Here is a 27,237-nt window from a genome sequence, read left to right on the forward strand (position 1 = left end):
TAATAAGTTTACTTCTGTCTCATGTCACAGTCCAGGGCAGATAGGAAGCTGCTTGCCCCACACAGTTATTCAGGATTTGCAAACTTCTTCCATCTGGGTTTTCCATCATGCCCTAGAACAATGTCTTTATCTGTATGGTCCAAACTGAGTTACGTGCATATCTGTGTTCACAGGTAGAGGAAAGAGACTGAGGATTACATGTGCAGTATTTTAAGACTCAACCTGGAAGTGGCACACATCACCTTCTCTCACATTCCATTAGTGAAAACTTAGTCATGTGACCACTCCTCACTTCAAGGAGGGGTGGGAATTATCAAGGAGGGGTAGGAATTATGGTCCCTAATGGGGAGGTATTTCTACATGATTTCTGACAGCTACAAGTCTGTTAATGTGTATCATGGTTGCCCCAGCAGCCTGCAACAGAGCAGGGGCTAGAAGCCAGGTCTTCCAACTCCTAGTTCAGAGTTCCCATTACCACACTAGTATTTCTGTACAATAAGTCCTCAATGTTATCAGCAGGTTCTTGGAAACTGCAATTTTAAGTGAAATCATGTATAATGAAATCAATTTTGAAATTTCTCATCAGTGTTGTAACTAAGTAACATTATTTGAGGACCTGCTTACAAAGTTTTGCTTGAAGTCCAAGTTTCCAAGAACCTATTGATGACATTAAGTGAGGACTGACTGACTGTGTTCAGCCGACATATATGGAGTCCTCGTGTGTGCCAAGCTCTATGTCAGTATGAGAGTGGAAAGTCTTACAAAACAGAACCCCCTAATTACATATTTACTCTAGTATCAAGCTTGTTAATGGATAAACGTTCAGATAGTTTCGTAAAGCTATCCCAAATTATCTGATAGCTTTGCATGATGCTCTTTTCATTTGCCAAGAATATACATATTCTTGGTGAGGGATTAACACATATAATGAACAGAGTAGAGAATCCTGAAAGAGATCCCAATGCATTTGAAAAATGGGTATATAAAAAGGTCATTTAAAAAATATAACCAAAAAGCTAAATATGCATTAAAAAGGAGGGTGTTGGGTCCACTAACTAACTAATCAAATAATGCTAGATTTCCCTTCAGTTCCCTCTCGAACAAGGAATTGCTTATGCAAGACTCCAAAGCTGAGAAGCAGATTGTCTTTCAGTTGTCATGCAGCCTGGAAAGCCCCCCACTTATGTACCAATAGATTGTGAAGCAATCAAAGACTACTATATACACTTTAAAGGCAACCAGAAAGACTCCCTCATTCCAAGTATCTTTTACCCTATTGGAACTAGAATATCTCACCCTAAAAGAGCACTCACCAAAGATTGGCTTACGTCTTCCTCCTCGTAGTCTGTAAAACTTACTCTTCTAGATTGAGCACAGTGGCTCATGCCTGTAATCCGAGCACTTTGGGAGGCCAAGGCAGGTGGATCACCTGAGGTCAGGAGTTTGAGACCAGCCTGGCAAACATGGTGAAACCCCGTCTCTACTAAAAATACAAAAATTAGCTGGGAGTGGTGGTGGGCGCCTGTAGTCCCAGCTACTCGGGAGGCTGAGGCAGGAGAATCGCTTCAACCCGGGAGGCGGAGCTTGTAGTGAGCTGAGATCGTGCCACTGCACTCCAGCCTAGACAACAGAGTGAGATTCCATCTCAAAACAAACAAACAAACAAACAAACAATAAAACAAAAAAACCTTACTCTTCTTTCAAATCCCTTCCAACCTCTACTGTGATGGTAGCTGACTACCTTATAACAGTAAGTTTTGAGTAAACAGCCTTTGATTAATTCTATTTTGTCTGTCAAAGAAAATAATTAAAGTTTGGTCAAATAAAATAATTAAAAGAAAAAGAAATCATGGACATTCTAGAGGAAAACTTTTATTTGAGCTTTACTGCTGAAAAAGAAAACATATTTTAAAAAGTAACCTTGACTGCACAGCAAAAGAAACTATCAACAGAGTAAGCAGACAACCTACAGAATGGAAGACAACATGCACAAACTATGTATCTGACTAAGGTCTAATATTCTGAATCTATAAGGAACTTAAATCAACAAGCAAAAAACCAAATAACCCCATTTATGTCCTTTGCTTACTTTTTGGACAATTCTCAAAAGAGAATTTTTGTCATCCAAGTGACAAACGATCATATGAAAAAATGCTTATCATCACTAATCATCAGAGACAAGCAAGTCAAAACCACAATGAAATATCATCACACACCATTCAAAATGGCTATTACTAAACATAACAGATGTTGGCAGTGCTGCCGAGAAAAGGGATTGCTTATGCACTGTTGGGGGGAATGTAAATTCATTTAGCTACTGTGGAAAGCAGGAGATTTCTCAAAGAACTAAAAATATCATTCAAACCAACAATCCCATTACTAGATACACATCCAAAGGAAAATAAATTGTTCTATCAAAAAGACACATGCACCTGTAGGTTCATCACAGCACTATTCACAATAGCAAATACATGGAAACAACCAAGGTGTTAATCAACAGAGGAGTGGATAAAGAAAATGTGGTACATATACACCATGGAATACTACGCAGTCAGAAAAAAGAATGAAATCATGGCCTTTGCAGCAACATGGATGCAGCTAGGACCAGTATCCTAAGTAAACTAACGCAGAAACAGAAAAGCAAATACCACATGTTCTCACTTACAAGTGGGAACCAAGTGAGTACACATGGACATAAAATGGGAACAATAGACACTGGGGACTACAAGAGAAGGGAGGGGGACAAGGACTGAAAAACTACCTGTTGGGTGCTATGCTCAGTACTTGAGTGATGGGTCCAATCATATCTAAACTTCAGCATCATGCAATATACCCTTGTAACAAACCTGCACATGTACCCCACCCCAAATCTAAAATAAAAGTTGAAAAAAAAAACAAACCAAACCCTTGCAATGGGAGGAGTCTTTTCAGACAAAACATGAGATCCAGAAGACAAAAGTAAAATGTTAATAAGTTAGGCTGCATAGCAAGCCAAAAATTTTATATGAAACATTTTTAAAAGTGAAAAGACAGAAACATTTTCAAAATAAATCACAAAGAATTAATTTCCTTGGTATACAATTATCTTTTAAAAGTTAATAAGAATAATTCAATGAGAGGTTGAAATGGGTACAAATATAGTTAGGTAGAAGAATAAGACCTAGTGTTTTGTAGATCAGTAGGGTGACCATAGTTCAAGATCATCTATTGTGCCTGTCAAAATAGCTAGAAGAGAACAATTCAAATGTTCCTAGCATTAAACAAGATAAATATTGCAGGTGATGAATATCCTAATTACTCTTTTATTTTTTCCCAGACAGAGTCTCATTCTGTTGCCCAGGCTAAAGTGCAGTGGTGTAATTTTGGCTCACTGCAACCTCCGCCTCCTGGGTTCCAGTGATTCTCCTGTCTCACCCTCCCGAGTAGCTGGGATTACAGGTGCCCACCGCCATGCCGGTATTTTTAGCAGGAATGGGATTTCACCATGTTGGTCAGACTGGTCTGGAACTCCTGATCTCAGGTGATCCACCCACCTCGGCCTCCCAAAGTGCTGGGATGACAAGCGTTAGCTACCGTACCCGACCTCTTTAGATCTTTACACATTATATGAATGTGCCAAATTATTACATGTATCCCAAAAATATGTACATTATGTGTTAATAAAAAGATTTTCAAAATTAATAAGAATAATTCAATAAGGAAAATGGACAAGGATAGAAACACACAATTCCAGGAAAAAATACAAATAATCAATAAATATGTGATGCATTTAATCACATATAATAGAAGAAATACAAATAAAAATGAGGCACTTTTTTTTTTTTTTTTTGAGACGGAGTCTCGCTCTGTTGCCCAGGCTGGAGTGCAGTGGCCGGATCTCAGCTCACTGCAAGCTCCGCCTCCCGGGTTTGCGCCATTCTCCTGCCTCAGCCTCCCGAGTAGCTGGGACTACAGGCGCCCGCCACCTCGCCCGGCTAGTTTTTTGTATTTTTTAGTAGAGACGGGGTTTCACTGTGTTAGCCAGGATGGTCTTGATCTCCTGACCTCGTGATCCGCCCGTCTCGGCCTCCCAAAGTGCTGGGATTACAGGCTTGAGCCACCGCGCCCGGCTAAATGAGGCACTTTTAACACAATCTATTAGAATACCAGATATTTAAGTTTGACAGAATTGGGTACTGGTGAGGATATAGAGAAATGGGTACTCTCATCCTACACTGGGAGAAATATAAATCAACAGTGGATTCTTGAGATTCAGTTTACAATAAGTATCAATTTAAGATGTGCATATCTCTTTACCCTGCAATGCCACTTCTAGAAATTTATCATAAATATTTACTTACAAATGAGCAGAGACATATACGTACAGGGGTGTTCAGATTTTTATGTAGAGATTTTTGTATGGACGTAGTTTTTTGTGTGTGTTTTTTTTTTTTTTAGATGGAGTCTCACTCTGTCGCCCAGGCTGGAGTGCAGTGGCGTGATCTCGGCTCACTGCAACCTCTGCCTCCCGGGTTCAAGCAATTCTCCTGCCGCAGACTCAAGTAGCTGGGACTACAGGCATGCACCACCACATCCGAGTCGTTTTTATATTTTTAGTAGAGACAGAGTTTCACCATGTTGGCCAGGCTGGTCTCGAACTCCTGGCCTCAGGTGATTTGCCCGTCTTGGCCTCCCAAAGTGCTGGGATTACAGGCGTGTGCCACCGAGCCCGGCCATATGGATATAATTTTTAGTTCTTTGGGATAAATGCCCAGGAGTGTTACTGCTATTTAATCTTCAAATAAACTGCCAAACTATTTTTCAGAGTGGCTGCATTATTTTCCATTCCCATCAGCAAAGTATGAGTAATCTATTTTTATGCATTCTTTCCCAAAGTTAGTATTTTCACCTTTTTTTTCTTTTTCTTTTTTTTTTTTTTTTTTAAGGCAGAGTCTCATTCAGTTGCCCAGGCTGGAAGTGGCACTATCTCGGCTCACTGCAACCCCTGACTCCTAGGCTCAAGCGATCCTCACATTTCAGCGTCCTAAGTAGCTGAGACTACAGGTGAGTGCTACCACCCGTGGCTAATTTTTTTTGTATTCTTAATAGAGGTGGAGTTCCACCATGTTGCCCAGGCTGGTCTCAAACTCTTGACCTCAACCGATCCACCTGCCTCTGCCTCCCAAAGTGCTGGGGTTACAGGCGTGCACCACTGTGCCTGGCCAGTCTCACTATTTTTAGTTCAAAAAAAGTTTGTGTTCTCTATTCTCCACATCTTTTTGTTCTTTTTAATCATCTAAAGTCCCTAGTTTGTATTAGGATTAACTTAGTGTTTTACATTTTCTCTCTCTCTCTCTCTTTTTTTTTTTTTAATGAGACGGAGTTTCTCTCTTTTTTGCCCAGGCCGAGTGCAATGGCGCGATCTTGGCTCACCAAAATCGTCACCTCCTGGGTTCAAGTGATTCTCCTGCCTCAGCCTCCCAAGTAGCTGGGATTACAGGCGCATGCCACCACACCCAGCTAATTTTGTATTTTTAGTAGAGATAGGGTTTCACCATTTTGGCCAGGCTGGTCTCCAACTCCTGACCTCAGGTGATCTGCCTGCCTCAGCCTCCCAAAGTGCTGTGATTACAGGCATGAGCCACTGTGCCTGGCCTAGTGTTGTACATTCTATGGGTTTTGACAATTGTATGTATCCACATATATCTACCATTATAGTATTCCTATTTTTAATTTTAGCCATTCTAGTAGGCATGTAGTGATATCTCATGGTGATTTTAATTTGCGCTTCCATAATGGTTAATAATGCTAAACATCTTTGCATGTGCTTGTTTGTCATTTGTGTTTCCTACTTGGTGAAATAATTGTTCATGTCCTTTGTCCATTTTCTAATTGAATTTTTTTTACCATTTAGTTTTGAGATTTCTTTATACAATCTAGATCCAGATCTCTTGTCTCAAATATGGTTTGCAAATACTTTCCTCTAATTCATAGATTGCCTTTTCCTCCTCTTAACAGGATGTTTCACAGAGCAAAAGTTTTAGTTTTGTTGAAATCTCATCTTTCATTTTTTTCTTTAGTGGATCGTGCTTTTGTTGTCATATGTAAGAACTCTTCACTGGCCCTAGATCCTTGTACTGGTTTCCTAAGGTTGCCATAGCAAAGCACCACTAATTTAGTGACAAAAAACCAGAAATTTATTTTCACCTCCTACTGTGGGCAGACTAGACATTAATTATTTTAATGTATGTTATTCCTATCACATCTTTTTGAATATAATAATTATAGTTATTCTTAAGCTTCCCCCTTTTTTCTATTAGCTTTGTTTCCTTGGGTGTCACTTCTTTTTTTTTGACATTGTGACCTATGCCAGATCATGTCGATTAGTACGTAGCCGTCCATTCACCTCTCCATAATCCCTTTTGTATTCCTGGAGCTTGATGCCTAAAATGACACATCCTACATTCCTTTGTCAGATGGGTACCAGTTAGCTTGTTCTCATGGGAGACAACCATGAACAGATTGAAGTGGGGAAGAAGAGAGGAGCTCTTGTGTTTCAGTGGGTGCCCCTGGCAACGGCGGTGACAGTGGCTCCTGTTCAGTGGCAATGGTGGAGCAGCTAGCGAGACACGCAGTAAGCACAGGCTCATAGGCTGTGGCCTAGGGACAGTCACCGATTCCTGGTCTTTAGGCAATACCATCTCTCTTTGTTTCTCTAGCCTTTCTAAAATTATTGTAACAAATCCCTTGCCTAGTACAATTTTTTAGTATCGGGAGTGGTCCAAGGACACAGGCTTTAAAAAGTATGAATGCAGGGGTGCCTGCCTGCATTGGCTGGGCTTGAATCATGATGTCCTTCTGGCTGGTGGCAGGAGGTGACAGTCCAACGCATGCAGTAGTAAACTAGATACTAAATTATCATCTGAGGTACTTTGGAGGACGTACAGCTGTAGCTATGTCTTCAGAAGAGATAAAGAAATATTCTCCTGGCCAGGAGTGGTGGCTCACACCTGTAATCCCAGCACTTTGAGGGACCAAGGCGGGCAGATCACCTGAGGTCAGGAGTTCGAGACCAGCCTGACCAACATGGAGAAACCCCGTCTCTACTAAAAATACAAAATTAGCCAGGCGTGGTGGCACATGCCCATAATCCCAGCTACTCGGGAGGCTGAGGCAGAAGAATTGCTTGAACCAGAGAGGCAGAGGTTGTGGTGAGCCGAGATCATGCCATTGTACTCCAGCCTGGGTAACAAGAGTGAAACTCCGTCTCAAAAAAAAAAAAAAAAGAAAAAAAGAAAAAAAAAGTTCTCGTTTCTTGCCATTTCTAGGGGTTTGGGGATTGCGTACATTGCTGCAGGACATGCTCACTCTACCATCTTGCTCCAATCTTTATTTTTCAAAATACAGTGCTTATGCTTGGTTACTTCAGTTAAGATTATTTCTGGCAGGGCGCGGTGGCTCACACCTGTAATCCCAGCACTTTGGGAAACCGAGGCGGGTGGATCACGAGGTCTGGAAATCGAGACCATCCTGGCTAACACGGTGAAACTCCATCTCTACTGAAAATACAAAAAATTAGCTGGGAGTGGTGGTGGGCGCCTGTAGTCCTAGCTACTCAGGAGGCTGAGGCAGAAGAATGGCGTGAACCCAGGAGGCGGAGGTTGCAGTGAGCCGAGATCGCGCCACTGTACTTCAGCCTGGGGGACAGAGTGAGACTCTGTCTCAGAAAAAAAAAAGAAAGAAAAAAAAGATTATTTTAAAAAATCATAATTAGGCAAAAATATATGGCAATACTTAACCATACTTAAGATAAACTAAGCAATTTGGCCTGTTTCAGTATCCCAACTCACATGCTAACAGGGGCTTGACCTGTAGCTACAGTACCCTGGAGGAAAAGATTGCATTTATTTGGTTATTTTGGTCTAGGTAGTAATAATTCTGTCCTGGGAAAAAGACTAGCCTCAAGGCATTTCTGATTGAACGTTTTTCAATTACAGTCTTTAAACCAGTATGCCACAGAACTGCTTCTTTCCACATGACGGCCTTTGTGGTGGATGGCAGATTTCCCTGAGGCCTCACAAAATGCTAGGCTTTCACAATGTCGCTGACCGACAGCCAGGCCCAGCACAGTCTTGATGGGATTGTGGGGCTAAAGTTATTCCACCTTGTGCAATAGCTAAAGCTTTCTCTAACCAGCTCCTTTCTTATAAGGTTAGAAGAAAAAAAATTTTTTTTTTTGAGATGGATTCTTGCTCTGTCACCCAGATTGGAGTGCGCGATCTCCAGCTCACCACAACTTCCGCCTCCCGGGTTCAAACGATTCTAATGCCTCAGCTCCCCGAGTGGCTGGGATTACGAGTGCCTGCCACCATACCCGGCTAATTTTTTTTTTGTATTTTTAGTGGAGACGGCGTTTCACCATGTTGGTCAGGCTGGTCTCAAACTCCTGACCTCAAGTGATCCGCCCGCCTCAGCCTCCCAAAATGCTGGGATTACAGGCATGAGCTACTGTGCCCAGCCAAAGAAAATACTTTTTATGCCAGCCCTGAAACTACCCTGAAGCACATACATCAACCTTGAGGCCTCACAGTCCATCAGGAGGGGTGAAGGCCATGAGGAATTAGAAAGCATAGGGATTTTGTAGTTAGACAGATCTGGTTCAAATCCTAGACTTGTGCCTTGAACAAATTACTTACCCTCATTGAACTCTAGATTCCTTATTTGTAAAATGAAAGACAATAATAGTTATCTCCAAAGGAAAGTTGAATATGATCATTCATTTATTCATTAATTCAACATTTATTATTGCCTACTTTGTGCCAGGTTCTGTTCTAGGAACTAAGGGATACAACTTTGAATAGGCAAAATCTCTGCTCTCCTGAAGTTTACTTTTTTTTTTTTTTTGAGACAGAATTTCACTCTTGTCACCCAGGCTGGAGCGCAATGGTGCACTTGGCTCACTGCAACCTCTACCTTCTGGGTTCAAGTGATTCTCCTGTCTCAGCCTCCCAAGTAGCTGGGACTACAGGCATGTGCCACCACGCCCGGCTATTTTTGCATTTTTAGTAGAGATGGAGTTTCACCATGTTGGCCAGTCTGGTCTCAAACTCTTGACTTCAGGTGATCTGCCTGTCTCGGCCTCCCAAAGTGCTGGCATTACAGGCATGATCCACTGCACCTGACCTGAAGTTTACGTTCTAATAAGTAGCAACAGACAGTAACATAAACCAAAATAAATAGGAAAACACCATAACAAAATAAAGCAGTGATATAATTGAGAATTGCTTCTATTTCTCTTTGTTGTCTTCTTGGTTCAGTCAGCCTGCTAAACTATATGGAACCTCATTTTCATGGGCCACTTATCTAAGCCAGGGGACCTTGGAAAGTCTCTCGTGTCTCTAATCTCAATGGCCTAATGTGACTTCTCTTGAAATATTTGGACATTAGCAGGAAGCCAAGGCTTTAGATCAGATCTTTGCTTTTCTTTAATGGTGGACTTGACTTTACTGGTTGATTTTTAGGCGCTCTGTGGACTGTGGAGATGACATTTGGGGGGCAGACAGACACTTGTCCTGCCTCTGTCTGAGAAAATTCTGTTTTGGATGTCTTGTTGAAGTTGTTACTGACATCCTAAGCGCTTGCTGGGGTCATAATTTAATTCATCAGAATGTGTGGCTTGCAAGAACCGGCTCAGATCCTGCCCTTCAAAAACAAAACATGAGTGTGCCAAGGAAGTCCGAGGTGTTGAATGTTGCCACTTCAAGCCTAAACTTTCTAGGAACACCTAAGTGGGAGGCAGCTTCCAGTTCTCTAGGCCGCTTCTAGGCCAGAGCTGGGTTCCACAAGAGGCAGAATAGGCATATCTATGCTTAAGGAACTGGCAAAACAGGCTCTCTGTCTCTTTGTCTCTCTCTGTCTCACACACACACACACACACACACACACACACACACACACACACCCCCAAGGTAGCTGTCAAAATCTTATCCTGAATTTTGGAACCAAAAAATCTTGAAAGATGGTATTCCAGTATCACATTTTATGTAAGTTTTCTATTATATTAGATTCAAATTGCGATTTGAGGCCACAAGCTTTTAGAATTCAGGGCCTTTTTAACGTGCCAAGCCCCACACCACTCCAGGAACTTCCCCACAGCCCAGTTCTCAGAATTCATACACAAGGTCTTTCCTAAATCTAGGATCCAGGCCAGAGAGTGGAGGATGTGCTCTATTTCTTACCCGATTGCAGACCCTTTGAGAGTGCTCCCTTCTGAAGCACTCACTGTCTAAACTTGCGCAGTCTCACACTTAATTACACACAGTGGGCAGGACTGCGATGTGGTCATTGGTGTCCTGACTTATTTTAGGGCAAATCTATGGGCGGGGGAGGCTTCCTGGACCACTGAGCAATTCATTTACATTAGGATGTTTCTCTGTCAGTTGCAGGAAAAAAAATCTTGTTTTCGTGCTGTGGTTTTGACCTTTGCCTCATCTTCTGTTGCTGTTGTAGGAGGCAAAATAAGGGTCAAGGCCTGGAGACACAAGTGTTTTGACTGAAGCTCCACTTGGCTTCCCAAGCCCAAGCTGGGTTGCACCAGGTTCCCTAGGGTGGAGGCTGTGGGCAGCTGCCAGGGACATGTGCCTGCCCACCGGCCTCTGGCCCTCACTAAGCTGGCCAATGGGAAAGGACAATTGTGAGGTGGGGACTGCCTGCCCCCATGAGTACCAGGCTGTTGAGGCTGGGCCATCTCCTCCTCACTTCCATTCTGACTGCAGTCTGTGGTTCTGATTCCATACCAGAGGGTAAGAGCAATTCTGTGAAGTTGCAGGCTGGGTGAAGGGTGCGTGCATAGCCTCTGTCTGGGATCACCCAGGCTTTCCTGTCCATAGCAGTGTGGGAGTGGATATAGGTGGATACTCTGGTCAGAGCAGCACTGGTGGAGGCAGATATGCACTGGGCTTCTTCCTCAATTCTCCCACAACCCCAAGAGAGAAAGGGTTATTTCAGGCATTCCTTCTAAGATGCCTGGAACCATTCTGAATTTTTCCCAGTTCTCTCTGTGGCAGGATACCTATTGAGGAAAAGTTAGGGTCAGTGAGGTGGGAGGGTTTGTCCACAGATGAAGTCCAATTTGATTAAGGGGGATAAGGGAATACATTGCCTCTTAGCTTGTCCAGGTAGGGCAAAGGAAGAAGCATATGTGAAGGCAGCTTGAGAAAAGTCAAGCTGAGTGCTGACTTCAGACCGGAATTTGGAATCCAGCTCTGCCACTTTATTCTATTCAGCAAATATTTACTGAGCAGATCCTATGGTCCAGACAGTGGGTTGGGTTCACGAGATACAATGATGAGTGTGACATGGTTGCTGTCTATAGATTTGGGGATATCTGTAGGTATGGGGATATCTTACAAGGTAATCAAGAGGTTCTAATGAGGCCAGGCATGGTGGCTCACACCTGTAATCCCAGCACTTTGGGAGACCGAGGCGGGCGGATCACCTGAGGTCAGTAGTTCCAGACTAGCCTGACCAACATGGTGAAACCCCGCCTCCACTAAAAATACAAAAATAGCCGGGTGTGGTGGCAGGTGCCTGTAATCCCAGCTACTCGGGAGGCTGAGGCAGGAGAATTGCCTGAACCTGGGAGGCGGAGGTCACAGTGAGGCGAGATCCTGACACTGCATTCAAGCCTGGGTGACAGAGCGAGACTTTGTGTCAAGAAAGAAAGAAAGAGAGAAAGAGAGAGAGAGAGAGAGAGAGTGGAAGGAAGGAAGGAAGGAAGGAAGGAAGGAAGGAAGGAAGGAAGGAAAGAAGGAAGGAAGGAAGGAAGGTTCTAATGAGATAAAATGAGAAGAGCCTGGCGTATAGTTGGAACTTACGAGAAATTATAATTAAAAAAACATTTTCTGACAGAAGAAACTGGATCTACCTGGTTTTTGTGCAGCCTAATCCCGGTCACCCCAGGGAGTGCCGTTTCTGAGGCATCCTGGTGGTTTGAGCTGTAGATGCTGAAGGTCAGAGTGGGAGGGATTTTACAGGTTAGGTCAGCCTCTCTTGTGTTAGAGGACGTGGATCCCTGGTCTGGAGAGGTTCTGGTTTTTAGATCAAGCCTCGCAAAGGGCGGCACCACCTCACTCCTAGGGACTCCGCTAGAAGGAAAGCCAGCTCTGCCTAATTCAGTTGGAGAGATGGGGGTCCCTTTATGCTAGCAGAATATGTCGGAAGGAGCATGATGGTGTCAGCTTGGTTCAGGAGGGCCAGTGGTACACAGGGACTCCTGCAGCTTCCCTAGCAGTCCCTGCTGCCACTCTTCCTTAAGTCTTGAGGAGTTTTTTGTGCATAATCTAGGCTCACTGCAACTTCTACCTCCCGGGTTCAAGCGATTCTCCTGCCTCAGTCTCCCAAGTAGCTGAGACTAAAGGCATGCGCCACCATGCCCAGCTAATTTTTGTATTTTTAGTAGCGACAGGGTTTCACCATGTTGGCCAGGATGGTCTCGATCTCTTGACCTCATGTTCCACCTGCCTTGGCCTCCCAAAGTGCTGGTATTACAGGTGTGAGCCACTGTGCCCAGCTGAGGAATCTTAAGCTGAGATCACAGCATTGCACTCCAGCCTGGGTAAAAAGAGCAAAATTACATCTCAAAAAAAAAAAAAAAAAAGAGTAGACACAAGACTGGCTCCTTTTTTTTTTTTTTTTTTCTGGGACAGGGTCTCACTGTGTAACCCAGGCTAGAGTGCAGTGGTGCAATCACAGCTCACTGCAGCCTCAATTTCCTGGGCTCAAGTGACCCTCCCATCTAAGCCTCCTGAGTAGCTAGGACTACAGGTGTGTGCCACCATGCCTGCCTAATTTTTAAAAATTTTTTGTAGAGACAGGATCTCACTATGTTGGCTGGGCTGGCCTCAAATTCCTGGGCTCAGCAGTCTTCCCATCTCAGCCTCCCAAAGGGCTGGGATTATATCCTTGCTCTTTTTAAGGTGGCTGTAGGGACAAACTTTCCACCTATTCCTTGTCAAGCCAGTGGACCGGTGGTCCCAGACATACGGCTAAAGTCAAGAGGTGATGTCTTTTGGAGAGTAGATGCTTTCAATCAGGAATTTCCATCAGAAACTCCATCATGTGGAGAGAGACTTATCCTAAAAATGTGGTGGTGGGGGATGCTCTGTTTTATTAGTTCCTTGAGAGTACGTGTGTGTGTGTGTGTGTGTGTGTACGCGCTCATGTGGATGGGTGTGTATGTGTGTGTGTGGGCGGTGCATATGTGTGTGGATGTGTGGATGTGGTGTGTGGGTGTGCACGTGCGTAGGTGGAGGTGTGTGTATGGGGGCGGGTATGTGTGTGTGTTGGGCATGGAGATATTGACAGCTCTCCCAGGGCTGAGTGAAGGCTTTCGGGCAAATCTCCTGGTAGCTAGGCAAAGCTGAGTTGATTCCTGGTTATGCCATTTATTATAGGGTTGCACTGTGAGAAACTGCCAATATTCTACACTTTGACTTTTATTTATTCTTATTTTTATTTTTATTTTTTTTTTTTTTGAGACAGAGTTTCACTCTTGTCGCCTACGCTGGAGTGCAGTGGCGCAATCTCAGCTCACTGCAACCTCTGCCTCATGGGTTCAAGTGATTCTCCTGCCTCAGCCTCCCAAGTAGCTGGAATTACAGGCGCCTGCCACCGTGCCCGACTAATTTTTGTGTTTTTAGTAGAGACGGGGTTTCACCATGTTGGCCAGGCTGGTCTGAAACTGCTGACCTCAGGTGATCCACCTACCTTGGCCTCCCAAAGTGCTGGGATTACAGGCATGAGTCACTGTGCCCAGCCTATTTTGACTTTTAAAAATGGGAGTTTGATATAATTCAATCCAGTGGTTGAATTAGCTAGCATCTTTCTCTCTCCAAGTCTCCAGTTCTCCTACATGTTAGAGTCAAAAGCAGGGCTATGGGAAGATTAAGTAAAATCAATTTTGAAAATGCCTTATGAAAATTACACTCCAAGGAACTCGCGCCAGCGTCAGTTTTTCATGTTCCTCATCTCACATGATCACATTTAGTGGATTAGGAAGCTGAGTCTGAGAAGCTCCGTGTAATGCTTTCAGAGGCCCTGTGACGTGATGGAAAGCTCACTGGTTTGGAAGTCAGAACGGAGTCTCTCAGGGATCGCGTTTCCTTAATCTGTCAGTTTCCTCATCTCTAAAGTTGGGGTCATTTCCTTCCTTCATGGAGTTATTGTAAAGATGAAAATAAATAATGTGTAAAATCTAGCATGGGAGCTGGCTTCTATAAGGTTCTAATAAGTGCATTCCTACTCCTTCCTCTCAGCCTTCCCATTTGTAAAAGCAAGGCTGGAGGGAAGTGATTTTGGGGGCCCCTTTTGACTCTGACATTTGAGGATTTTGTATGCTTTGTTTTGAGACAGAGTCTTGCTCTGTCACCCAGGCTGGGGTGCAGCTCACCTCAAATTCCACCTCCCAGGCTCAAGCGATTCTTATGTCTCAACCTCCTGAGTACCTGGGATTACAGGCAGGCGCCACCACCCCCAGCTATTTTGTGTGTGTGTGTGTTTTCAGTAGAGACGGGGTTTTGCCATATTGGCCAGACTGGTCTTGAACTCCTGACTTCATGTGACCCACCCATCTCAGCCTCCCAAAGTGCTGAGATTACAGGTGTGAGCTACTGTGCCTGGCCAATTTTGTGTGCTTTAATGCCCTTTTCTGCTGGAAGAATTGGCACCAGGTTTGGTGACCTCTTTCCCCCATACAGCTCTGCCTCCTGCCAGTCCCAGAGGGGACCCTGTCCCTGCATTTTGCAGGATTCTGCTGTTGCAACTGAAATTCCAGTAGGTCAAAGTGAAATTTCTCATACATTTTAACAGGAAGATAAATGATCACAGTATGGCCGCTGAGGATCCCGAGAACATCATGGTCATCCCCTTGTATAATTTTAACGACAGACGAATCCATGCCTGTGTGAGGTTTACCAGGAAAGCCAGTGCAGGAGAAAACCAGTACAGCCATTTGGACTTCAGATCTCACCTCTGCCCTCTTTTACTTGATATCTTTGGGCAGAAATTACTGAACCTGTTTGGTCCTCGGATTTCTTCTGTGGGAACTGCATCCTACCTCCGGGAGTTGTGTGGTCACATTGAGGTTAAAGGGGTGATGGCTGTGTAGCAGTGGTCCATATATATTTGTTTGCTTCCTTTCTCTTCACTTACGTGTGGAGCACTTCATGAGTTGATAAAATACTTCTTCATACTTTCTATCAGTTGGTTCTCACAATGCTATTGTAAAATAGGTTAAATGAGGATTACTGTCCCACATGTATAGGCAAAGAGCATGAAGTTGGGGAGGTTGGATGAAGGCTGGAAATTCACCCTGAGAGTTAGGTGAAGCCTAGACTAGAAGCCAGGTCACTTGCTTCATAATCTGCAAATTTATTTTCTTTTTTAATTGAGATAGAGTTTTGCTTTTGTTGCACAGGCTGGAGTACAATGGTGCGATCTCAGATCACTGCAACTGCTGCCTCCCAGGTTCAAGCAATTCTCCTGCCTCAGCCTCCCGAGTAGCTGGGATTATAGGCATGTACCACCATGCCTGGCTAATTTTGTGTTTTTAGTAGAGACAGGGTTTCACCATGTTGGTCAGGCTGGTCTCGAACTCCAGACCTCAGGTGATCCTCCCTCCTCGGCCTCCCAAAGTGCTGAGATTACAGTGGAAGTCTTTTTATGCTACTTTTTTCTTGTATCCCTCACCCCATGGGGTGGAATATTGAAAGGCAGGATGTGTGACCACAATACTTTTCTCCTCCTGGACTATGTCTAAGAGTCTGCTATTGGGTTCTGAAGACCAGAGTTTAATTTCCTGTCTCTCAAAATAGTTGTGAGAATTGAACGAGATACCAAGTGAGGAAAGGGTTTTATAAACAGCATTTTTCAAAAATTTTAAAAGTCCGCAAAATTTTTAGTTTTAATACAGATAAAATAGATCCCTTTATTTTATAAAAAGTAACAAAATTTGTTATTTAACAACTATGTTATTTATTAATTTTGCCTTTTTGTATGCTCCCAGGAAAGAAATATTAAGAAATCTTAAATTGATTATGGTGAATCAGAAGATCTGCCTGGATTTTTTATTGCTCTAACTGTACAGCTAATCATAAAACCTCAAATTTCTTTTTAATGACATTTCAAGGGTGCACTTAGCTGTGTAACTCCTTCGTTGCCAAAAGCTTTGTCACCAAAAACAATTAAGCAGATTCCTGAGTTACTGAAGGACACATAACAGAGTTGAGACTTAGGAATTTTGGTGCCATGCTAAGTCTACAGGGACACAACAAATAGCATTTTACAAAGGCAAAGAATTGTGACACTTGAGATTTAACTTCTTGATCCATGTAAAAGTTTTCTTTATAGGCATAATTGAGTTTTAGATCATAGTACTCAATATTACTTAGTAATAATTTTTTTCTGATAGAAATAGAGTGTAACAGGCTGGGCACAGTGGCTCACGCCTATAATCCCAGCACTTTGGGAGGCCGAGGCGGGCGGATCACTTGAGGTCAGGAGTTTGAGACCAGCCCGGCCAACATGGTGAAATCCCATCTCAACTAAAAATGCAAAAAATTAGCCAGCTGTGGTTGTGGATGCCTGTAATCCCAGCTACTTGAGAGGGTGAGGCAGGAGGCGCTTGAACCCGGGAGGCGGAGGTTGCAGTTAGCTGAGATGGCGCCACTGCACTCCAGTCTGGCCCACAAAGCGAGACTCCGCCTCAGAAAGAGAGAGACAGAGAGAGAGAGAGAGGAAGGAAGGAAGGAAAGAAGGAAGGAAGGAAAGAAGGGAGGAAGGGAGGGAGGGAAACAAAGTGTAGCAATGGCAATATCTAAAAAAACAGATATTTTTGTATGTTTGTAATTTTATATATATGACCCTAACTTTAGAGATGAGGAAACTGAGAGATTAAGGAAATGATCGCTGAGAGACTCTGTTCTGACTTCTAAATCAGTGAGCTTTCTATCATATCACGGTGCCTCCGAAAGCATTACACAGAACTTTCTAGTGTCAGCTTCCTAATCCGCTAAACGGGATCATGTGAGGTGAGGAACATGAGAACGCTGACATTGGTGAGGGTTTCTTGGAGTACAATTTTCATGTGGTATTTTGTTTGTTTGTTTGTTTTTGTTTTTGTTTTTTTTTTTGAGACGGAGTCTCGCTCTGTCGCCCAGGCTGGAGTGCAGTGGCCGGATCTCGGCTCACTGCAAGCTCCGCCTCCCGGGTTCACGCCATTCTCCTGCCTCAGCCTCCCGAGTAGCTGGGACTACAGGCGCCGCCACCAAGCCCGGCTAGTTTTTTGTATTTTTTAGTAGAGACGGGGTTTCACCGTGTTAGCCAGGATGGTCTTGATCTCCTGACCTCGTGATCCGCCCGTCTCGGCCTCCCAAAGTGCTGGGATTACAGGCTTGAGCCACCGCGCCCGGCCTTTCATGTGGTATTTTTAAAACTTGTTCTACTTAATCTTCCCAAAGCCCTGCTTTGACTCTAATGTGTAGGAGAACCTGAGACTTGGAGAGGGCAAGATGCTAGCGACAGAGCAAGACTCCGTCTCCAAATAAATAAATAAGTAAAATAAAAAAGAACACAAATAATTCTGAAAGAATTTTTTTTTTTTAATTAGGCATGTTTGCACTTGTCTTCAATTGTTATTACTTGCTGATTTCCCACCCAGAATTAAGTTGGAATGCAACTTTCTTTTTCAATCAGAGTCCGTTCTTAGTCTTGGAAACTTCCGAGGCTCCTGTGCTCATCCTGCTCTTGTATTTCCAGCACCTCTACCCCATGCCACTGTCATGGAACCTAGGCTGATTGCACCTATTAGTGGAGAAATCTGTCCATAGTACTGAAATGTGGGGACAAAGGGTGTTCCCTTAAGGTAGGAGAAAGGGATCTTTATTTTTATCAAAGGGGGAGGAGCCAGAAAACTCCAGAGACCCCTGAGTTTGTCCTCTCTCCAAGGTTTTGGGGTAAGCCCCCATTCACCCTTTATCTCTGGGGCCTTCTTTAGCTGCCTCCACCCGTTCACATGTTCTGGATTCTCTCCTCCTATTTCCCAGTGGAAAATGATGGAGCCTCACAGATTCTTCCCATTTCTGGAGAAAAACACACATGGAGCTCAAAGTTCTTCTCAGTTTTATTGCCAAAGCCATAATAAGAAAAGGCAGAGGTGACAAGCAGTCAGGAAGTTTAAAGATGCGTGAAATCTTTAAAGTCTCAAAACAAGAATTCTCCTAAAATACAAAAGGGGCTTTGCTGGTCTCTCCTTGGCTTCTCATGTAGCTCACCTCTTTTTTCTTATCTTGAGACTAGTCAGACCTAAGCTGTTTCTCCTTTTATTTCCAGCAGCTATTGAGAACACGCTCCTGAACTCTTCAAATTCAGTAGAGGGCGACAAATGTACATATAAATGATAGTAGCGGGTCTTAAATAAAGACTCATGACACCTAAAAGGGCAGCACCTGAGTCTGATTGCACCTGTTTCTATCGCTGTTTCTGCCTCTCTTCTCTCTGTCTGCCATTTCATTCTCAATTGTTACTTTACTTATAAGATCATATTAGAACCTGATATTTGATAAATGATGCATCAGATCTATAGTGAAGGAAAAAATGCAATTAAAGTTGTTGTAACAGCTAGTCTTCAAGTGGGGAGAAATCATTTGAGTACCTTAGGTCACAGCTTACATCAAAACAGAAAATCAGAGCTACATTGAAGAGTGAAACTTTAACTATATCAAACAATAGAAAAAAAATGGAAGAAAATTGAATACTTACTAAATCTTAGCATGAATAACAACTGCTTAACACTTAGAGGCAAGGGCCGGGTGTGGTAGCTTATGCCTTTAATCCCAGCACTTTGGGAGCCCAAGGCAGGAGGATCTCCTGAGGTCTGGAATTTGAGAGTAGCCTGGCCAACATGGTGAAACCCCGTCTCTACTAAAACATGCAAAAATTAGCCGAGTGTGGTGGTGCATGCCTGTAATCTCGGCTACTTGGGAGGCTAAGGCATAAGAATCGCTTGAACCCGGGACGTGGAGGCTGTAGTGAGCCCAGATTGTGCCACTGCACTTCAGCCTGGGTGACAGAGTGAAACCCTCGCTCAAAAAAAAAAAAAAAAAAAAAAAAAGCAAACTAGAGCTGTGAGGTACCATTATTTCTTTTGCTCACTAAACTGACAACACACACATGTTTTTTATAATACCCAAAGCTAATGAGGGTAGTTAAGGTATGCCCTTTTATACACACACTAATGTATAACATACACTGCCATGTGGTGCTATGTTTCAGGAGACTTAAAACTGTACATACCTTTTGGTCCAGTATTTTCCTTCTGGGAATCTGTCATAATAGAATCATAATCTTGGGGAAAGCTATATACCTAAGGATATTTAAAATATTATTTAAAAATCAAAGTATAATTTCTTAAAGAATATAAAATAATATTTAAAAATGAAAATATGCTAAAAGTTTGATGAAATATAAATGGTCAAATATATATTGATTATATCCACTTACTAGACTAGCACTCTGAGACATTACAAATAGTGATCATAAAAACTAGAAAATGACAAGGGAAGGCCGGGCGCGGTGGCTCAAGCCTGTAATCCCAGCACTTTGGGAGGCCGAGACGGGTGGATCACGAGGTCAGGAGATCGAGACCATCCTGGTGAACATGGTGAAACCCCGTCTCTACTAAAAAATACAAAAAACTAGCCGGGCGAGGTGGCGGCGCCTGTAGTCCCAGCTACTCGGGAGGCTGAGGCAGGAGAATGGCGTGAACCCGGGAGGCGGAGCTTGCAGTGAGCTGAGATCCGGCCACTGCAACTCCAGCCCGGGAGACAGAGCGAGACTCCGTCTCAAAAAAAAAAAAAAAAAAAAAAAAAAAAAAAAGAAAATGACAAGGGAAAAATAGAGGAATAAAGTTTTACATAAAGTGTGATTTCCACTATGTTTAAAAATAAACAGAGACATTCTTGGGGTTGAGGATTGTTTTCTTTTCTGTCATTTCCAAAGAACTACATAACTATTATTTTTAATGAACTATATATGTAATATATACATATAGTTTATATGTATATACAAAGTTTATCTCATGTATTTGATAAAGATGAAAGATGAGTTGGTTGTGCCGTGTGAAGAGGGCAGTATAGCGCCCAGGTAATGGAGCATAGGAGTGGGATTCCAGATACCAGGCGAATCACGGTCTTTCTTCCATCCCTCACAGAGGAATAGGTTTGTCTTCAACAAACCTTCAGTTGTCCTGAAGACAAACCTAATTCTGGAGACGTCATATAATCTAGAAGAGACAAGCAAACTGATGAAAAATAGTGAATCTTTAAGGTAAAATAAAGCACATGGACTACGCTTTGTTTAGAATCAGATTCTTGGGATTAACCACATTAACCCACAGAGGGTCTTAGTGATGCCTCTAATCCAGGATCCTAGGGCCTGTTTCTCTCTGTGAGATGCTTTCTCCCAACTCCTTGGTGAGAGTGGGAAGACTAAGACCTCAGCAATCAGAGGTGGGGGCCTAAGATCCCCCTAAGATCAGAGGCAGACTCTGAGAGGGGACAAAAGTCCCTATACTTGTATTGGGCCCTTTTCTGGGAGGGGGATATTGAAGAATGATTTTGAGACAGGGAGTCCTTTGACTACCTGTGCCACTTGAGTTGTTTGCTAGGGCTCCAGAATACGTATTTCAAATACGTTCCCCACTCCCTCCTTCCTTCCCTCTTCCACTCTTCCTTTTTTCTTCCTTTCTTCTTTTCCTTCCTCCCCTTCCTTTCTCTGGCTCTCTCATGATTTCTTTTCCTCATTATGAAAGTACTTATTTAGTCCTTACTCTGCTATTAGTGTGTTAGTCTTTGCCCCCTGGTACTTGCTGTTTAATGGAAAAATGGGTGAGCGAAACAGAAATTACAGCAGAGTGCAATAGAACGCAATAGAGCTAAGCTAGGTGTATAAATCCATTCTCACACTGCTATGAAAAACTACTTGAGACTGTGTAATTTATAAAGAAAAGAGGTTTAATTGACTCACAGTTCCACAGGTGGTACAGTGGGCATGGCTGGGGAGCCCTCAGATAACTTACAATCATGGTGGAAGAGCGAAGGGGAAGCAAGCACATTATATGGCGGCAGGAGAGAGAGTGAGAGAGAGGAGAGAGAGAGAGAGAGAGAGAGCACATATAGGGGAAGTGCTACACACTTTCAACCAGATCTTGTGAGAATTCACCTACTATCATGAGCACAGCAAGGGGGAAGTCAGCCTCCATGATTCCATCGCCTCCCACCAGGCCCCTTCTCCAACACATGTCGACATGATATTTGGGTGGGGACACAGACCCAAACCATATTACCAGGGCACTGGAGAAACACAGAGGTGAAAGAACAAACCAAGGAGTGAGATGGAGAAGAAGGAGGACTTCCTGAAAGAGATGACATCTGAACTGGGTCCTGAATAGAGATTAGACAGGAGAGGAGGGGCAGCTAAAGGTGGCCCAGGCAAACAAAGGGCCAGCGGATATGTTCATGGGATGATGTGTCTCTTGTTGTCTGTTTAACTCAAGGTGAGTCTCTCTCTCTTTCTCTCTCTGTGTGTGTGTGTGTGTGTGTGCAAATGTAATATACCAAATGGTCAAACATGTGCCCCAGGAGAAGGGTACAGGAAGAAAGAATGAGAGAGTAAGAAGGAGGAATAGACACAGAAAATGAGAGAAAAGAGGGGAAAGAAAAAGAAGAAAGGAGCCAGGGGAGAGAAGCTGGTTAGCACTGATTGGAGCAATCGGTGTCATCGTACTTGGGAAACTCAAGGATGGATTCTTGGCAAGTTGACTCTTGGAGCTTTCCCTGTGCTTGTTCCTGTGCTCAGATATGGAAAAATTAGAGGAGTGTCATCTGTGCAATCACTGAATTCATAATCTTGGTGAGGAAAGGAGACTACACACAGGAATAATGTTAAGTATTACAAATTTTGGGGCAGAAAGAGATCAAGGTGGGCTGCAATATTCAGAAAAGTCTTCCTGAAAGAGTTGAATACTGAGAAAGCAGCTCCTTGAAGTGGACTCTGCTGAGGTGGATGGAGTCCTGTGTAGGTATCAACTGGGTGTGCTGTGTGGGGTCTGTCTCTCCATGGCTGACAGTGCACATGTGGATTCCAGGACTCAGGATGTTGTTGCTGGGAGCTGTTCTACTGCTATTAGCTCTGCCCAGTCATGGCCAGGATACCACAACTCAAGGGCCCGGAGTCCTGCTTCCTCTGCCCAAGGGGGCCTGCACAGGTTGGATGGCAGGCATCCCAGGGCATCCAGGCCATAATGGGGTCCCAGGTCGTGATGGCAGAGATGGCACCCCTGGCGAGAAGGGTGAGAAAGGAGATCCAGGTAAGAATGTTTTTGGCCTCTTTCATCACATACCTCCTTAACTGATATAAACTACATGAAGGCATTCGTTATTAACTAAGGCCTAGACACAGGGAGAAAGCAAAGCTTTTTTATGTAAACCATAAGCGACTTGAAGTGGATTTGAGGTTGGTCTTCCAAGGATGAGAATAGGTGGTGCCTCTATAATGAAGACTTTGACTTTGCTGCATCTACATGTCCTTTTCCATCCCCTTTCCCATCTTCACCCTCATCCTTATTCCCAATGCATTCATATTCTGATTCCTCTTTCTGTCTAACTAACTTCTATTCCATCCAGTGGCATTCAACCACATTTACTGCACACCTGCACACCCCCTGAAGGGCACAATCCTGCCTTTGGGGAACTCTTGATCTAGGTAAGATGTCTAATGTGCAAGGCTCTATTGGTGGTTACTACAAGAAAGTCTACTCTAAAAATGTCAAACTGAATGTGAACGAGTATTCAAAGTATGGAGCATAGAGAAAGTGTACTCACCATGGACCTGGATGAAGAATGAAAGCTTCAAGGAGGAAGCAGAGCTTCAACTAGGCCTTGAATGATGGATAGGCAGAATAGAGGAGGAGAGACATCCTAGATAGAGGGGGTAGAGTTGCAAAACCAGGGTTGATGGTGCCAGCACAGAAAGGGCTGGCAGGGTGGAGGGTCTATGATAGAGACCTATAGGGGATAAAGATGGAGTTGAATTTATGGGAGCCTGCCTGTCTGTGGGAGATATAGAAGGAGGAGGTAACATCTCTCTCCTTTTGGGCTCTCTTATTGGTTTCTTGCTCTATAAGTCAAGAAGGTTGTGAGTGGGAGCCACAGGGATGGTAATTTAGGCTGTAACCAACCTAGGCAGGAGTTCTATTCTTTGTGGTCACTGAGGTCTTCTCATTCCTTAGGTCTTATTGGTCCTAAGGGAGACACTGGTGAAACTGGAGTAACCGGGGCTGAAGGTCCCCGAGGCTTTCCGGGAATCCAAGGCAGGAAAGGAGAACCTGGAGAAGGTGCCTATGTATACCGCTCAGCATTCAGTGTGGGATTGGAGACCTACGTTACTGTCCCCAACATGCCCATTCGCTTTACCAAGATCTTCTACAATCAGCAAAACCACTATGATGGCTCCACTGGTAAATTCCACTGCAACATTCCTGGGCTGTACTACTTTGCCTACCACATCACAGTCTATATGAAGGATGTGAAGGTCAGCCTCTTCAAGAAGGACAAGGCTATGCTCTTCACCTATGACCAGTACCAGGAAAATAACGTGGACCAGGCCTCCGGCTCTGTGCTCCTGCATCTGGAGGTGGGCGACCAAGTCTGGCTCCAGGTGTATGGGGAAGGAGAGCGTAATGGACTCTATGCTGATAATGACAATGACTCCACCTTCACAGGCTTTCTTCTCTACCACGACACCAACTGATCACCACTAACTCAGAGCCTTGTCCCAGGCCAAACAGCCCCAAAGTCAATTAAAGGCTTTCAGTACAGTTAGGAGACTATTATTTAGTTGGAGGCCTTTGAATATTATTCATTCATTCACTCATTCATGTATTCATTCATTCATCAAGTAACTTTAAAAAAACCATATGCTATGTTCCCAGTCCTGGGGAGTTTCAGAAACATGACCAGATAACGGACTAGAAAGAAGCAGTTGACAATGCTCTTTTGTGCCCACTGTTTCTCTCGATGCTCATATCAATCCTGTAAAGCACAGGGAACAAGCTTTCTCCTGTTTTTACAGATTGGGTCCTGAGGCTGAGAGAGTTAAGTGAATGTCTAAGGTCACACAAGTATTAAGTGACAGTGCTAGAAATCAAACCCAGAGCTGTGGGCTTTGCTCACTAGACCGTGCCCTTTTATAGAAGCACGTGGTCTCTTTGGAGTGTTGGTAGGTATCTGTTGCCCACCTCACCTGAGACTCATTGAATTTGCCTTTCCCCTTCTATCTCCCACAGACAGGCAGGCTCCCATAAATTCAACTCCATCTTTATCTCCTATAGGTCTCTATTATAGACCCTCCACCGTGCCAGCCCTTTCTGTGCTGGCACCATCAACCCTGGTTTTGCAATTCAAAAGGCAAACCTCCTCCAGCAGAGCTCCCTCAGAGAAAGTGGTTCTATGATGAAGTCCTGTCTTGAAAGGACTACTACTCAGTGGCCCCTGCACTACTCTACTTTTACCTATGTCCCTTCTCATGCTCTTCCCTCCAACTGGGAAAGCCAACTCCATCTCAACGTGCTGAACTCATCCCTGTTCCTCCAGGCTGCCTGGCCAGGAGCTTCTCTGATGTGATAGCCACTGTTTTGTTTTGTTTTGTTTTGTTTTGTTTTGTTTTGTTTGAGATGGAGTCTCACTCTATCACCCAGTCTGGAGTACAGTGACATGATCTCAGCTCCCTGCAGCCTCCTTCTCCTGGGTCCAAGCAATTCTGGTGCCTCAGCCTCCCGAGTAGCTGAGACTACAGGCTCACACCACCACACCTGGCTAATTTTTGTATTTTTGGTAGAATTGGGGTTTCGCCATGTTGGCCAGGCTGGTCTGGAACTCCCGGACTAGGTGATCCACCCACCTAGACCTCCCAAATTGCTGGAATTACATGTGTGAGCCACCGTGCCCACTCAATATCTCACTTTTTTTTTTTTTTTTTTTGCCCTGCATGAGAGTCCGGGGTGTGAGGAACACCTCCCACCAGGCTAGAGGCAACTGCCCAGGAAGGAGTGTGCTCCCTCCACCTCTGAATCCCTTGTAAATGCCTCGTGAAGACCAATCTCTTGAATCCCATATCTACCCAGAATTAACTCCATTCCAGTCTCGGCATGTAACCAGTTTTATCCACAGAAACTTTTTCATTTTAGGAAATCCCTGGTTTTAAGTATCCAATCCTCGTTCAGCTGGACAATATGAATCTTTTCCACTGAAGTTAGGGAGGACTGTGATTTTCAGAACACTTAAAGAATTTTCCATCAAGAAAGTAGCTTGAGCCTGAAATGCAAAACCCATGGAGGAATTTTGAAGCCATTCTTCCCTTGAGTACCAACAGGGTCAGGGAAGACTGGGCCTCCTGAATTTATTCTTGTTCTTTAGGAATTACAGGTTGAGGTAGTTGATGGTGGTAAACATTCTCTCAGGAGACAGTAATTCCAGTGATGCTTTTCAAAGATTTTAGCAAAAACTGAGTTAATAGCATTCTCTATCAATATATTAAAAAACCTATTTTTTTTTTGCTTACAGTTTTAAATTCTGAATAATAATTCTCTCATTTATGTGTATTGCTAATCATTAAGGTATTATTTTTTCCACATATAAAGCTTTGTCTTTTAAAATGCTTGCATATTATTTTATTTTATTTCTTTCTCTTTCGTTCTTTCCCTTCCTTCCTTCCTTCCTTCCTTCCTTCCTTCCTTCCTTCCTTCCTTCCTTCCTTCCTTCCTTCCTTCCTTCCTTCCCCCCTCCCTCCCTGTCTCTCTCTCTCTTTCTTTCTTCCTTCCTTCCTTCGTTCTTTTCTTTTTTTTAGATGGAGTCTCACTCTGTCACCAGGCTGGAATGCAGTGGCTTGATCTTGGCTCACTGCAACCTCCACCTCCCAGGTTTAAGCGACTCTCCTGCCTCAGCGACTCTCCTGCCTCAGCCTTCCGAGTAGCTGGGACTACTGGCACACGCCACCACACCTGGCTAATTTTTGTACTTTTAGTAGAGACAGGGTTTCACCATGTTGGCCAGGATGTTCTCGATCTCCTGACCTCATGATCTGCCCACCTCAGCCTCCCAAAGTGCTGGGATTACAAGCGTGAGCCACTGCGCCCGGCCTCACATATTATTTTCTACAAGTAAAGATACTATCCAGCATTAAACATAAAAACACTTGCTGCACATCACTTTTTGTGTTTTTCTCTTTGAGATAGAGTCTCACTCTGTCACCCAGACTAGAGTGCAGTGGCGCAATTTCAGCTCACTGCAATCTTTGCCTCCCAGGTTCAAGCGATTTTCCTGCCTCAGCCTCCTGAGTAGCTGGGACCACAGGTGCCTATCACCACGACCAGCTAATTTTTGTATTTTTAGTGGAGACGGAGTTTCATCATGTGGGCCAGGCTGGTCTCGAACTCCTGATCTTATGATCCACCCGCCTCCACTTTTGTTTTTATTTTTTGAGAAAGATAGATATGAGCTTTTCGGAGGGATGAAGAGGTGAGAGTAAGCCTTGTGTTAGTCAGGACTCATGTTGTGAATGTCATTCACAACAGAAAACCCAAAATATTATGCAAACTATTGTAAGCAAGAAAAATAATGGAAAAATGGAAACATTTATTCCTTTGCATAATAGAAATTACCAGAGTTGTTCTGTCTTTAGATAAGGTTTGAAACAAAGTTTCAGAACAATCAAGACCCTTTTTTGTATGTCCTTCTGCTCTTCCTTCTGCAGTGTAGGCTTTACCCTCAGGCACTACACAGTATAGTTCTAGGGTTTCCCTCCTGATATCAAAAAGGCTGTGGCCTGCCCAGCTCTCGCATCCCCACACCACACCATCTGGCTAAATGGACATCATGTTTTCTGGTGGTGCCCAAAGAAGAGAGAGGAAGCTCTCTTTCCCAGATGCCCCAGCAAGTATAACCTTGCATCTCATTGGCTCTGGCTGAGATGTGTGCCTGTCTCTGACCAATTACTGAGTCAGGAGGATGAAATATTCATATCGACTTAATTGCAGTTTAAGCTAGGGGTATGTAGAGGTATTTTCCCTAAAGCAAAATTGGAACACTGTTATCAGAAGTGGGAGAATGGATGATAGAAGCAAAATAATACCTGTCCACAACAAAC

General features: G+C 43.8%; 1 protein-coding gene across 3 annotated transcripts; it reads left to right on the forward strand.

Moving 5' to 3' along the window:
* Nucleotides 1-10,716: 10,716 nt before the first annotated feature.
* Nucleotides 10,717-24,176, forward strand: ADIPOQ (adiponectin, C1Q and collagen domain containing). Of its 3 annotated transcripts, XM_025376681.1 has the most exons (4): nucleotides 10,742-10,781; nucleotides 13,683-13,733; nucleotides 22,181-22,402; nucleotides 23,324-24,176. In XM_025376681.1, the coding sequence occupies exons 3-4, from the start codon at nucleotides 22,189-22,191 to the stop codon at nucleotides 23,842-23,844; spliced, it is 735 nt and encodes a 244-aa protein (XP_025232466.1). In that variant the 5' UTR covers nucleotides 10,742-10,781; nucleotides 13,683-13,733; nucleotides 22,181-22,188; the 3' UTR covers nucleotides 23,845-24,176. The 3 variants fall into 3 exon arrangements, with proteins under 3 accessions (XP_025232465.1, XP_025232466.1, XP_025232464.1); XM_025376680.1 differs by lacking the exon at nucleotides 13,683-13,733 and having other exon boundaries at nucleotides 10,717-10,781; XM_025376679.1 differs by lacking the exons at nucleotides 10,742-10,781; nucleotides 13,683-13,733 and having other exon boundaries at nucleotides 22,155-22,402.
* Nucleotides 24,177-27,237: the final 3,061 nt, after the last annotated feature.

The sequence above is a fragment of the Theropithecus gelada genome, chromosome 2, assembly GCF_003255815.1.
Source record: "Theropithecus gelada isolate Dixy chromosome 2, Tgel_1.0, whole genome shotgun sequence".
Classification (NCBI taxonomy): domain Eukaryota; kingdom Metazoa; phylum Chordata; class Mammalia; order Primates; family Cercopithecidae; genus Theropithecus; species Theropithecus gelada.